General features: G+C 39.9%; 1 protein-coding gene across 4 annotated transcripts in view; it reads left to right on the forward strand.

Moving 5' to 3' along the window:
- WDR37 (WD repeat domain 37) overlaps positions 1 to 15,372 on the forward strand; it is a 298,132-nt gene that overhangs the window by 196,868 nt on the left and 85,892 nt on the right. For all 4 annotated transcript variants that reach the window (XM_029588540.1, XM_029588542.1, XM_029588543.1 and 1 more), the window contains exons 11-12: positions 8,054 to 8,291; positions 11,449 to 11,590. In XM_029588540.1, coding sequence (XP_029444400.1) covers positions 8,054 to 8,291; positions 11,449 to 11,590 — 380 coding nt within the window. The remainder of the gene's footprint in view (positions 1 to 8,053; positions 8,292 to 11,448; positions 11,591 to 15,372) is intronic.

Consider the following 15,372-nt stretch of genomic DNA (forward strand, 5'->3'; position numbering starts at 1 on the left):
TTGCAGAGTCAAGTGGTCCGAATAACGTCAGACCTTGTGGCAACAGTGACTTAATTCAATCACCAGGAGGAAACAAGAGCCAGCAAGTGGCACAGGAAATATTCCAACTCATGGAATGGGTGGAAGTACATCTTCAGATCTCAGCTTCACACATTGCAGGAAAAGACAATGTAAGAGCTGACTTTCTCAGCAGACAGAGTCTGGATCCAGGAGAATGGAAATTGTCAAACGAAGTGTTCCAGCTCATAGTTGGCCACTGGGGCCTCCCATTTCTAGACTTGCTGGCGAAATCACACAATGCAAACGTTCCTCACGTCTTTGGTCGCAGGAGAGATCTGAAGTCTTTGGGCATTGATGCCCTCATACAGGAGTGGCAGGAAGGCTAGCATCTATATGCCTTTCCCCCGTTGCCCGTGTTGGGCAGAATGATTTGGAGAATAGAGAGATACACTGGGATGGTGCCAGATTGGCCCAGGAGGCCGTGCTATGCAGATTTGTGGAGGCTCCTGGTGGATTCTCCTCTTCGATTACTGTTCCACAGCAGAGGCCTATTCTTCACGTAGATCTGACTTCGTTTTTTCTTATGGAATGGCCATTGAGAGGGCTTGGTTGCTGAAGCATGTGTACTCTGCTGTGATGATTTCCACCTTGCTTTGAGCACAAAAGTTCTCTCTTTCCTTAGCCTATGTTCAGATTTGGCAAGTGTTTGAGGCTTGATGTGAGGAATGAGGGGTTCATCCTCATTCGGTTAAGATCCTGCTCATTTTGGAGTTTTTGCAGGATAGATTGAATAAGGGTTTGGCCCTTAATTCCTTGAAGGTACAGGTGGTGACTCTTACCTGGTTCCGAGGTCAGGTGAATGATGAATCTTTGTCAGCCCATCTGGATGTGGCCTGATTCTTAAAAGGGGTGAAGCATCTTTGTCCTCCCTTGTGGTTGCTGGTGCCCTTGTGGAGTCTTTAGTTCTGGATTTTCTAACTGGTCCCACCTACGACCACTGTGTAGCCTCTTCTTGAGGTTACTTACCTTAAAGATGGTGTTTCTGGTGGCAATTTTTTCTGCTCGTAGATTTTCAAAACTACAGTCCGTGTCTTACCGGGAACTGTTTCTGCAAGTAACTCCGGGGGTAGTACAGCTGCAAACTGTTCCGTCTTTTTTGCCGAAGGTGGTCTCGGATTTGTACGTGAATCAATCAATTTCCCTACTGCCACTAGACAGGGAGAGAGATGTGGATGAATATTACTTGTTACGGACCTTGGATGTCAAGCAGCATATCAGAGGTATTTGGAGGTTTCTAAACCTTTCAGGAAGATGGACCAGCTGTTTATACTCTACAGTGGGAGTAAACAGTGTGAGCTGGCATCACGGGTTACAATAGCCCTCTGGATTAAGGAAGTTATCAGGGCTGCGTATGTGAATGCTGAGCAGCCGTTGCCTAATCAGGTTAGGGTTCATTCCACTAGGGCTCAGGCAGTGTCTTAGGCAGAGATTAGATTGTTGTATCCTGTCAAGATTTGTCGAGCTGCAACGTGGTCCTCCTTAAATACCTTTTCCAGGCAGTACCACCTGGATGTGCAGGCCCGGGAGGACGCAGCCTTCGTGTGTGCGGAGTTGATCGGACCAGGGCAGCCTCTTTCCCTGTTCGGGAGTAGCTTTTGTACTTCTCTCTGGTGTGGATTAACGTGTCTGAATGCTAAGAAGAAAAATGTACTACTTACCTGATGTCTTCATTAAAGAAAAGGAAGTTATGTTAATCCACCTTCTCACCCTTGGCTATTGGTGCTATTGTTCTCTGATGATAGGGAGGATCAACTTGCATTCACATTTTATGTCCCAGAGGGTATAGAGTTCAACAGGATAAAGATCATACAAGAGACTAAATGCTCAGTAGAATCTATATGGGTAGAAATCCCATGTGTGTTGGGAAAGAGTATAGTGATAAGAGTATATAACGTTCACCTGGCCAAAATGATCAGACAGTTGATGAAATGCTAAGAGAAATCAGGGAAGCTAACCAATTTAACAATACAGTAATAATGGGAGATTTCAATTACCAACAACAAAAGTGGACAAAATGAAATTTAGAAATAAAGGCTAAAGAAGGCGTCAGCAAGCCTGACGTTGTATGTTCACACAGAGACACCAACCGGTCTTTTCAATCATTCGCCTTCTTTTAAATTTATTAACTTCCAACAACTTTTTGTTCAAAAAATTTTTTCTTTTTCTTAAAATATCCTCCGTCAGTCATAGACTCTTTAAAGCGGATGTATTTAATTTCAGTACGGCCCTATTGAAATTAAATACATCCGCTTTAAAGAGTCTATGACTGACGGAGGATATTTTAAGAAAAAGAAAAAATTTTTTGAACAAAAAGTTGTTGGAAGTTAATAAATTTAAAAGAAGGCGAATGATTGAAAAGACCAGTTGGTGTCTCTGTGTAAACATACAATGTCAGGCTTGCTGACGCCTTCTTTAGCCTTTATTTCTAAATTTCATTTTGTCCACTTTTGTTGTTGGTAACATGGATTACAGTGGATAACTCTTGACTCTTGATGTTATCAGATTTCAATTACCCCAATATTGACTGGATAAATGTAATATCAGGACATTCTAGAGACATAAAGTTCCTGGATGGAATAAGCGACTGCTTCATGGAGCAATTGGTTCAGGAACCAACGAGAGAGGGAGCTATTTTAGATTTAATTCTTAGTGGAACGCAGGATTTGGTGAGAGAGGTAACAGCGGTGGGGCCACGTGGCAATAGTTATCATAACATGATCAAATTTGAACTAATGACTGGGAGGGGGACAATCTACAGCTCTTAACACTAAATTTTCAAAAGGGAAGCTTTGATAAAATGAGGAAAATAGTTTGAAAAAAAACTGTAAGGTGCAGCTGCAAAAGGTTAAGGGGGTAATTTTCAAAAGGAGTTACATGCGTAAATGTAGCTACTATTGTAGCAATTTTCAAAAGCCATTTACTCAAGTAAAGTGCACTTATGTGAGTAAATCCTATAGACAAGTCAATGGCTTATATTGTAGCAATTTTCAAAAACCCACTTACTCAAGTAAAGTGAATTTACTCCAGTAAACCTGGTTTTTACTCGAGTAAATGCTTTTTAAAATCAGGCCCATAGTGTACAACAGGTGTGGACGTTGTTTAAAAATGCAGTTCTTAGAAGCGAAGTCCAGATGTATTCCATGCATTAAGAAAGGTGGAAAGAAGGCAAAATGATTACCGCAAGGTTAAAAGGTGAGATGAAAGAGGTTATTTTAGCCAAAGAAAATCCTTCAAAAATTGGAAGAAAGATCCATCTGAAGAAAATAGGAAAAAGCTTAGCCCTTGTCTAAAGTGTAAAACATTGATAAGGCAGGCTAAGAGAGAATTTGAAATGAAGTTGGCCGAAAAGGCAAAAACTCATGATAAAAACATTTTAAAATATGTCCGCAAGAAACCTGTGAGGGAGTCGATTGGACCGTTAGATGACTGAGAGGTTAAAAGGGCTCTTAGGGAAGATAAGGCCATTGCAGAAAGACTAAATTAATTCTTTGCTTCTATGTTTACTAATGAGGATGTTGGGGAGATACCAGTTCCGGAGATGGTTTTCAAGGGTGATGAGTCAGATGAACGGAAAAAAATCACTGTGAACCTGAATGATATAGTAGGCTAGATTGACAAACTGAAAAGTAGCAAATCACATGGACTGGATGGTATGCACACCAGAGTTCTGAAGGAACTAAAAAATGAAATTTCAGATCTATTAGTTAAAACTTGTAACCTATCATTAAAATCATCCATTGTACCTGAAGACTGGGGGGTGGCCAATATAACCACAATATTTAAAAAGGGCTCCGGGGCAATCCGGGAAACTATAGACCAGTGAGCCTGACTTCAGTGCCAGGAAAAATAGTGGAAACTATTCTAAATATCAAAATCACAGAGCATATAGAAAGACATGGTTTAATGGAACACAGCATGGATTTACCCAAGGGAAGTCTTGCCTCACAAATCTGCTTCATTTTTTTGAAGGGGTTAATGAACATGGATAAAGGTGAACCGGTAGATGTAGTGTATTTGTCAAACTCTTTCCATCTTCTTTCCTCCTCCCCAGTTCCATCACCCCTATTTTATTGTAACTTCTCGCTTCTTCTGGTTAAGGTTAATGTTATAATACTTCTGTTCTCTGTAAACTGATATGATATGATCTTTATCATGAATGTCGGTATAAAAAAGTATTAAATAAAAAGTCCCTCATGATAGGCTTTCAAGAAAACTAAAAAGTCATGGGATAGGAGGTGATGTCCTTTCGTGGATTACAGACTGGTTAAAAGACAGGAAACAGAGAGTAGGATTAAATGGGCAATTTTCTCAGTGGAAAAGGGTTAATAGTGGAGTGCCTCAGGTACCTGTACTTGGACCAGTGCTTTTCAGTATATTTATTAATGATCTGGAAAGGAGTACTACAAGTGAGGTAATCAAATTTGCAAATGATACAAAATTATTCAGCGTAGTTAAATCACAAACAAATTCTGATAAACTGCAGGAGGACCCTGTGAAACTGGAAGATTGGGCATCCAAATGTCAGATGAAATTTAATGTGGACAAGTGCAGGGTGATGCATATAGGGAAAAACCCATGCTGTAGTTACATGATATTAGGTTCCATATTAGGAGCTACCACCCAGGAAAAAGATCTAGGCATCATAGTGGATAATACGTTGAAATCATTGGCTCAGTGTGCTGTGGCAGACAAAAAAGCAAACTGAATGTCAGAAGTTATTAGGAAGGGAATAGTGAATAAAACGGAAAATGTCATAATGCCTCTGAATCGCTCCATGGTGAGACCGCATCTTGAGTACTGTGTACAATTCTGGTCACCGCATCTCAAAATAGATATAGTTGCACTGGAGAAGGTACAGAGAAGAGCGACAGAGAGGGGATGGAACAGCTTCCCTATGAGGAAAGGCTAAAGAGGTTAGGGCTTTTCAGCTTGGAGAAGAGACGGCTGAGGGGGGATATAATAGAGCTTTAAAATCATGAGAAGTCTAGATCATAAATGTGAATCAGTTATTTACTCTTTCAGAACTAGGGGACACTCCATGAAGTTAGCAATTAGCACACTTAAAACTAATCTGAGAAAATTATTTTTCACTCAACACACAATTAAGCTCTGGAATTTGTTGCCAGAGGATGTGGTTAGTGCAGTTAGTGTAGCTGGGTTTAAAAAAGATTTGGATAAGTTCTTGGAGGAGAAGTCCATTAATTGCTATTAATAAAGTTGATTTAAGGAAAAGCCACGGCTATTACTGGTATCAGTAGCATTAGATCTTAGTGTTTGGCTACTTGCCCAGGTACTTGTAGCCTGGATTGGCCACTGTTGGAGACAGGATGGGCTTGATGGACTCTTGGTCTAACCCAGTATGGTAATTTCTTATGTTCTTATATTGTCCTATGTGGCTGCTTATCTGGGGATTATTGGTGTCGAATCCAGTCCCTAGGTTAGTGAGATTATACTCCTTTTCTGAGCTCAGGGTTTTCCTGTTAACTGAGTGCTTGAATGGTTCTCTTTTAATAGTTATGTTCATGTATTGTTTAGTTGGCTTTTGCAGAGAATACTGGCAGGCTGATGTCAGTGCAGGGGTTTATATACCATGACGTCAGCTTTGCTCTGTCTCCATCTGCTGGTAGAGGTGTATAACTCACTGGTATGGATTATCTTGTCTTTCAATAAAGAAAAGGAAATTATCAGGTAAGTAGTAATTTCTCCATCATGCCAAATAGCATATAGATTACTTGGATAATAGTGTACATGTACTTTTACTGAACAGCGTCAGTATGTTTGGTTTAGGAGCTGTCATGTAGGACTGAAAATATTGAGAGGTGAAACATTATTTAAATGTCCCTGTTTCCTGCTCCTCAAAAAAACCCCAACAAATACATTTTACTGTAATTTTTTTTCTATCACCTTATCCTGGTGCTCTTTACCTTATTTCTTCCCTTTCCCCATATATTGGTTTGTGAAGTTTTCTTTTTCATAGTTTAAAAAAATGAAGAAATGTCTTCTAAAATCTAATCCTTGTCATCGATGTCAGGGTAAGGATGAGGTGTTAGAAATAGGTGAGGGAAATTGTGGATTGAACTCTAAAACCTTTTTCCTTTTTCTAAAGCTGCTGTTATTGAGGAGCACTTTAATATAGCCAACATGTAGTCTTCCATATTAAACTGCTTTTTAATAGAAACATTTGTGTGAACGATGTAACAAAACTGCCTATTAGCATCATTCAGAGAGGGACTAACAGGGTGATTAACTGTGGATTATCTTGGTGCTATTGGTTTCAGAAGTTTGCAGCTCCTTGTAAGGAGCAAGAAACATTGCTTTGATGGTGACCTTCTAGCATTTCATGTATTGTTTAATGCCAGCAATTTGTCATAGGGTTTAACTTGTGTGGGTACCAAGTCATTCTGCTCTGCTTCTAGCATGAGCACAGCAGGCATGCAATCAAAATGGGCTTTAAAATTAATTTTGAAAGTTCCTCGGTGACTGGAAATTTTTATAGACTTGTGTTGAGTAGTTTACAAAAATATACTTAACTTGTTGAGTAGCTTCTAGAAAGTTCAAGAGCTGTAAGAAAACCCTTATACGGCAAAACTGAAGTTTTCTTAAAACAGCAGTACTAGCAAAAATACAGTTTTGACATTATTCAGCTGGTGATTAAAACTAACTAAATCATTTCTATCCCCTCCTCTTTCTTCGGAGTTGTATTTCATTCCTTGGAGATATTCATGTTCAGAGTTTTTGAAAGTTTCTCCTTAGCCAGTACTACCACTGAGTATCTAGATAAAAGGGAGTGTTGCCATGTTCATCCTTGCCAGATGGTAAATTCAGCAACCTACAGCCCAAGACAGCTCAGGAAAGGAGATGCTTAAATACAGTATGGAGGGTGTGGCCATAATAAAAAGCAGCACAAACCTTTACTATTAAAATGTGACTTTTTCTCTTTAGGCAGACAATGGTGGAACAGTGTTCTGAATGTTCTTTTTATTGAAGTTGAGGGAAATGAGGTGCCAGCTTGGCTGCCTTTTGCCACATACCCTCCTCTGCCCAGTGACAACCACTATATCGCCCCAGGTTGCTGCACACAGTCTCTCAACCGCCACTAGATTGTAGTGCAGTATCATCCCTCCCCCTTCCTCACTTCTCCCTCACCCACCCCACCAAAGGCCTCCAAACACATGTATCTGCCAGTGTATCCTCCGATCATGGAATGCCACACTTTCTTTCCCTGCCTCTCCCATGCTGGACCTGCCATAAGTGTTGTGTTGTGAAAAGCAAGAAGACAGTTCCCATTGGCACCCCACTGCTTATAGTAAACAGAAGTGCATGGCTGTAGGGAGAGAGGGGGGATGTGATGAGATGGGATGGTAGAAAGTGATGTAATACAAGGTGGAGAGGAGCAAAACGAATGAAAGAATGCTGGGCAGGAAGAAGAGTGTTGGGAAGGATGAGATGAAGCAGAGGGATGGGTAAGAGGAGCAAGGAATACAATTGCAGGGGACAATGAAAAGGAGATTGTAGTGAGAGAATGGTAAGAAATCAGAAAAATAATTTGGAGAACAAGAGAGAAATGAAAGATTAAAATGGAAAAGCAAAGTAATTCAAGTGTACATAAAAGGTTGGAGAAATATTTTATTTGCAAGTAAGCTTGAAAAATACTGATTGTACATGTAATAAAACATTTTTACTTAGAACTGTTATATGCAAATAGGGCAAAGGATTTCTGTAGAATTGCAAAGAAATATGCTGCACAGTTTTCTGACTCTTGCCTGTGGATATTTTGCAAAGTTGATGCAAGAATCCTGAAAACTTGAGAAAAAGTAAAGTTTTGTGCTATGTTAAGGTTTGGGAAATGATTTAGAAAGGGAAATAGACTTGCTTACCATTAAAGTTTGTGCTAGCGAAGTTTTCAGTAAGACATAGAAACAACTAAATTGCTTTAGTCTTTGTTTAGGAGAGACTCTGTTTCCACTGATTTTTGTATCTGTGTAATTAACAGCAAATGTCTGGGGAAGAAGAAGTTGACTTTTCTGATAAGGATGAAGCTGATGTGGATGGTGACGGATCTAGTGATTGTCCCATGATCAGAGCACCAATGACTTCACTTAAAAGTCATCAAGGAGTGGTCATAGCTGCTGATTGGCTGGTTGGAGGCAAGCAAGCTGTTACCGCTTCATGGGACAGGACAGCAAATTTGTACGATGTGGAGACATCTGAGCTTGTCCATTCCTTAACAGGTATTTCTTCCTTATTGGAAAGCTCTATCAGCTTTAGTGGAGTGTGTGTTGGAAATAAATTGAGCTTCAAGACTTATTGGCAAATAAGCATGGAATTGTGATATGAAGAGACCTTGATTCACATTCCTTTTCCTGCCTTTCATTATGTGTCCCAGAGCAGTCAGTCAGTCTCCCTCTGCTCAAGCTTAGATTGTAATATCTCTGGTGACTGTCAAGGACATACATGTTAGTAGCTCAGTTGTGTCTTTATTTGTTGTTGTCGTGTGGGGAAACCCCCAAATTTGTGCTCACTTTTCTATTCTTTTCGCACAAGATATTTTGAATGGGGATTTTTATTGGTTAGTTACTCTAAAATGTTTTAACTGTTGAATGTGTAGTACCACTGAATGACTACAGGATGGCATTTATTGCTTTAATGTTGTGAATAAGAGGTGATATATTGGTCCCCCTTAAGAGTATAAGGGTTAGGTGATTGGTGGAAACTTGTTTGTGGGAGGTATAAATTTGGGAGGATTTGGTGGGAGTTTGCCCTTTCCTAGGTTGGAGTCTGAGTAAGAGGGCCCTTTAGGATGTAGTGGCCTGGGGTAGCCAGCCTGCAGGCCAGTGGGCCCAGAGACTACCCTAATATGGAATGGGGCCCTGCAGGGGCTTTTCCCTTCAAGGGAAAGACGACTGAGGCTGAGGAATGGCAGAGGAGTTTCCTCCCCCAAGGAAATATCCAGGAGTTATGGGTGGAGAAGGGGAACCTCTTCCCTTAGAGGAAATGGCCCAGAGGAAGGAGAAAAGGGGTTGTTCTGACACGAGAAATGCACCTTGAAGGTCCACGACATGGAAGATACTGGGGGGACCTGCACATTGCTGGATGAGCAAAGTGGAGAAACCTAAGTGGAAGGTTGGGTGACCTAGGAGTCTTGAGTAGACCCTTAAACTGTAATCTTTATGCCCCACAGTGAGTCTGATATTTGAAGGGAAGAGTCATGTGAGGTTACACCCGTTTTGTGTGTTTGGAGAGGGTTGTGATGTGGAAGAAAAAATATCTTATGGGGTGAGAATGGGATAACTGCAATTGTAAGGGATGTAATTCTTATATTCCTGTAAATTATAAGTATGGGGAGTTGGGAGATCTACTTGATGTTCAAGTGAAGGCTTAGTGATTGGTACCTTTATGCTGTCAGGTACGAGGTGGTATATTGTGGGAAAGATTTATTCTTACTATTTTATCTCATGAATTCTGAATATTCAGTATTATATGCCTACCCTATCTATTCCTGTACATAGTGACTGGATTATAACCAGAAATAAAGTTGAGTTGTGGTTATCTAAAAGTGGTGTGACGCCACTTAATGCTTTATTGGTTCTAGCACTGAAGGATAGTTATAGGTGCCAGGGTTCATTGAGGGGAGGATGGTGCGAGTTCTGCCTGACCAGTTCAGAGATTGTGAGTGACCTCTGCTGTCTCTATTCGCGTACAATTCACCATCTGCAAAACCCATAAATTTGAACCCATTAAATACATTTGGGAGACAGACCCTTACTCCAATAGGGAAACCCTCCCATCATTCCCTAAGATGGAGTTACACATGTTTCTGATGTAATTTTTATGACAGTTATTTGTGCTCCACATTGAACTGTGGATTAGTGTGGACTATATATTTTTTAAATAAACTTGATAATCATATGATGTTTCTGTGTGTACCAGCAGTTTTCTTCAGATAGTTCTTTTCAAGCATGTGTTGTTTATCTAGAAATACAGCAGTAATCTCATGGTTAGCAAACAAAAAAAATCTAATGGTTAAACTGGGATTAGTGAATGTTGTCCTAGTGCAGGACAAGATATTTTTGCATTGGAAAATGGAGCAGTTTGAAAACTATTCAACGTCTGAACCATTGAACTTTCCAAAATGTTGGACTGTCCACCTAGAAAATGTTTTAAGAAATATCTCTGATATATTGGGTATGTCCTCTGAGTCAACCCCCCCACTATAAATAAGATCTTTTATCTCCCAGTGAGGAGGTCTTGGGGAAAGGATGGGGGCTCAGTCAGAAAGTCAAGGTGCAGGCCAAATTACTATTGATAGTTTGGATTTAACATCTGTATTGGAGAAATTATTTCTGGAAGAACAGGAAAGAGTCATCTTGTTGGGTTTCCATTGTTTTTGAACAGGGCTTGGTCATGCATTCATGCTAAGAAAGACTCAATTGTTATGGCGCAAAGAATTTATATTTTTTTCTGATTTGGCCAAGGTTACGCATAGGCGAAGGAATTTTTTCTTAGCTGCGTATCAAGAGACATTCACTTTATCCTTGAAAATGTATAATATGATACTACAATGTGAAATATGTTCTTTGCACTTGATCAACTTATCTTTTTAGAATCAGGAAAAACCTATTTGGTCCTACTCCAGACAGGATGGTGATATCAGTGAAATTCATGGTTAAGTTGGTTTAATTAATGACTAGGATATGACTTGTCTTGCTTTTGAGATGAAGTAATTGCCCCCTTTGCGGTTTGTTTTATTTATTTCTTTTTATTACCATCTTTGTTATTCACTTTATTAAACCTTTGTTTCTTGTGATAAATTGTAGTAAGATGTAATTTAAAAATGTTTAAACATAGAAAAAAAGTTTAATGTTAAACTTTGGGGTTTAATAGCTAGATATTTTCTATCCAGATTTCTTAATAGAGTAGTTTTCTGTTTGAGGCTCATTTTGAAAGTGTAACAAAAGAGTGGGATGCAACACAGTTATAATAGACTTAAAAACTGAAATTGTAATAAAACCATACTCCAACTGTGAAAATAGTCATATGTACTGTAACTGATTTAAATTGTGTTGTAATCTGCTTTGCGGCCATTCTTGGAAAAAAGTAGAACATCAATACATTTAAGATAATTTACAAATGGCTTCATGGTTTTGATTTTCCTGGGTAAGTGATCATAATTGTGTGGTATCTTTTGACTCGCCTGCAGTTCCTCCAGAATCTCTATGTAGACTCGGATGTGCATTTGGAATAGCCTTGTACAGGAATTCAAACAGATTAATTACAACTGTACTAGATTTTCTATAAACAGGACCAGGACTTTTCTTTATTCATCTTTTAAAAGCAGATGATGGTTTGTGTGTTGTTTCTGCTCTTATATATTTATTTTGGTTATAGGACATGACCAAGAGTTAACTCATTGTTGCACACATCCCACACAGCGCCTTGTGGTAACATCATCACGAGATACAACTTTCCGGCTCTGGGATTTTCGAGATCCTTCGATCCATTCTGTGAATGTCTTTCAGGGACATACAGAGTAAGTAATGTGCCACATTTTGTCTTTGTATAGCCAGTAGTGAAAGCAGTTATTAGTGCAGACATGTAGTTAAGTTTTTTTGTTAGTTCTTCTGGAAGATGAAGGTAATTTATTCTCCCATTGCTTTGTTTTTCTTTTATTAAAGCCTTGGAATACAAAAAAAAAAAGTCCATTAGCTTAATCTGAATATTAGATTTAAATATTCTTAATGGAATTAAGCATATGGAAGCTGCTGTGCAGCCCTGTGTTCACAAAGGTTGTTTTAATGAAATGGTAAGTAGGTTTTCCCTTTTTATCTTTTTAAACTATTGCTCATTTAGGAACATTGTCAATATCCTTTTAGGAGAGGTTGGTTTCTTTTTAATGACTATTTTGCAAAACTTTTTCTGAAGCACTTTTCTGTAGGGAAGAAATGAAGGTCATATGCGTGCTAAATATATAATGCAGTTCAGGTGGCAGACAGCAAATACCATGTTTTTATGCAGAATGTTTTGAACAATTTGGTTTTCCAAGTACTGCTAATACAGCTTGTGGAATACCACTACGTGCCAGATCCAGATTTGGGAAGAGAAAGTAGGTAACTGCTTAGGGTGCCAAATAAGTGTTGAACACCCAGGCCAAAGAGGATCCTGCTTCCACTTACTGTAGGGCCATGCATTGGCACCACTTGAAAGGGGTGTCGCTTTGGCGCTCACTCCTGCCTCCACACTCTGGTCCTACACATGGGGGCCAATATCTTAAATCTGGCCACATTGTGTGCTTGAACGAGGAATGATTATTCGCCTATCCTATTTTACATCTTGTGTTTTATTGCTTTTAAATATAAAATACTTTCTAGATACACATCTGAGATATTGTCAGATGCTGAAACAAAAAGGTGGCTAGTCTCAAACTATTTTTTATACCCCATTTCAAATATGTTTTTCCCGCTTTCAATTAAAAATATCACGCTTACAAAAAAACAGAGAAACATGTTAGGACGTACGTTTTTTATCTATTATCTATTCTGTACATCCACACCAACTGCTCAGCTCTACAATCTCTACCACTCCCTCAGAGATCACCCGTGCTTGTCCTTGCTTTCTTGAATTCAGATACTGTTCTTGTCTTCATCACCTCCACTGGAAGGTTGTTCCATGTTTCCATTACCCTCTTTGTAAAGAAATATTTCCTTAGGCAAGGCAATAATCTATGTCCTTTCAGTCTCATCCCATGACCCCCTCATACCTGATCGTCCTTTCCCATTGAAAGAGGCCTGCCTCTTGTACATTAATATTTTGGAGATATTTAAATGCTTCTCTCATATCTCCCCATGCGGTTTTCTTTTAGGGCAGTGGTATTCATTCTCACTGCTTGAGGGCTGTGGGTTTTTATCCCTAATATGCACCTTCATTAGGGATATCCTGAAACACTGGACCTGTTGGCAACCCTCAGGTGCTAGGAGTGAGTGCCACTGCCCTAGTGTATGCATGTTTAAATTGTCTGTCCCTATATGTTTTACAATGAAGACTATTGACCATTTTAGTGGCCACCCTCTTGTCTGACTTTATCTGGTTTATATATATTTTTAATTATTTATCCATATTTGATTATTTACGTCTATAAGCAGGCTTAATTAGCCATGCTGTTTTGGTGACATCATTAACGGCGTGCTCTCGCGGACTTCTCCCAGAAGGCAAAGCTTCAAATGCTACTGTGTTTGTGTGGTTTTCTCCCTTGCGTCTCCTCAGATTGTTTTCAAAAGTTTACTATCTTCGCTCAGCGATCCCACAAAAGCACTTTTCAGTGCTATGGAACAATGGCAAAAAAGCCGGGCTTCAAGTATTGCCAGTGCAGACATATAATGTCTGTCACTGACAATCACCGCTACTGCTACCTGTGTCTTGGCCCAGACCACAACCAGGCCTCATGTAAAGACTGTGGGCAGATGTCTCCCAGAGCAAGAAGACAGAAAGCAGACAAAATCGCCCATCTAAAAGAAGCGGAGAAAACTTGCTCTGACACGTACACGCCCTTCCCGAAGCACTTTACTCACTCCTCACTGGGACGAAAATCGAAATCCCACGAAGTCCATAGACGAACTTCTTCGATGGACCTCCATGAAAAATCAAATCCCAAGCAGAAGAGATGGGGGTGACAGGGGTCGCCTTAGCACCTTCCGAACCCAGGTCCAATCCTGCGAGCCGCCGCAGAGTGGATAATAACATTGCTGCGTTGATGGAGCCATCGGAAGCGTCGAAACGCAGACCCGACCAGTCATCTGCGTTGTCCTCGCGTTGTCTCCGTGATGCATTCACTCTGGCCTTGGGAGAGTCATCTGAAACAAAGAATTGCATCGCACAGGATGCACTGATGCAACCACCAAAGCCTGCGCTGGCACCCCATGCTTCGACGCCAGATAAAGCGCACGACGCATCGGCGCACACCATGCATGACTCGATGCACAGGCCAATTCAGACGGCGCATGCGTTGCTTAAAAACTGAAAACCTGCGCTACATGGTGCAGAGTATCCACCCTGGGAGGCAAGAAGGCCACATACCAAGAAGAGAAGATTGGACTTCTCATTGTCTCCTCCATCCAAACAATCAGCACATCTTATTTTATTTTTCTTTGTTTTTATTTTATTATGGGGAGTGAGGGTTTTTTTGAGGTGCATCCTTAACACTACTTTATAAACAAAAGGGGACATTACAGTAATGGAAGCCATCTCCCTACTCTCCCCAGTCCTGAACATACCAACTTCTCAGCCCCAAACGGCCTTGATGGACAGGGTATCCGAACATAATTCCATATGCTGGACCGGCATTCCCTATTTATATGTATTTCTAATCACATATGTTTTGAATATGATTGGGTTAACCAAGCTTAGTTGTGGTAAATAGTGTGGTACTGAGAGCACTGCATTCAGATTGGCATAATTGTTAAGATGGAAGAAGTCTTTTGAATGCCAAGGGTTTTATATTTGCTTATAAACATAGTAATTCTTGCTATTAGTCTTGGCTTTGCTGGTCAGCTGTTTCATGCCTTTTTGTTTGTCTGCTATTCAATTGCAACGAGTTGAAGTTGATCCCATAATTTAGGTAGGATCTTAGAGGTGATCCTAATACACAGGATCTAGGTTGCAGAAAATTTAGCAATATTATAAATTACTGTGTTTCTAGGTTATTTGAGTCGCAGTTTTCAGACGATTATATATATGTGTGTGTGTGTATATATATATATATATGTGTGTGTGTGTGTGTGTGTGTGTGTGTGTATGGTTGGTATGTTCACTGCTTTTGCTCTCATTATCCTTTGAAAGGATGCTGAACCCTTTGACAGTACACATAGCATAGCTACCTGCTGTCATCTAAAAATGTGTCTGTTAAATCGCAGTAGGGAGCTGCCTCTTATTTAAATGTTTTATTTATTCTGTTGCTGCCTTAAAAAGCTGTAAGATTAGTGTATATTAGATATGCTGGGCTTTGAATACTGTTGATCCCAGTTATGAATTTGTCCAGCTTGTTTTTGTGAGCATGTCCTTTCCCACCTCCCTATGATGGAGAGCAGAAGCTGCTGCATTGAACTAGCATGCACCACATATTTTTACAGAGGGAGAGGGTATAAATACTGTTTGACATGAACATTAGCAGAGAAAGCTATGCATTAATAAAAATCCTCCCAGGTTGCTTTGTGTGATTATTTTTTTTTTTTAAAGGTTTCTGACAGGTATACTGTTTTTACTATGTAGTTTGAGCAAAGAATATCTTCGTGCACAGAAGTAAATTAATCTGGATGATAC

Source organism: Rhinatrema bivittatum, chromosome 2, assembly GCF_901001135.1.
Source record: "Rhinatrema bivittatum chromosome 2, aRhiBiv1.1, whole genome shotgun sequence".
In the NCBI taxonomy this organism is placed as follows: Eukaryota; Metazoa; Chordata; class Amphibia; order Gymnophiona; family Rhinatrematidae; genus Rhinatrema; species Rhinatrema bivittatum.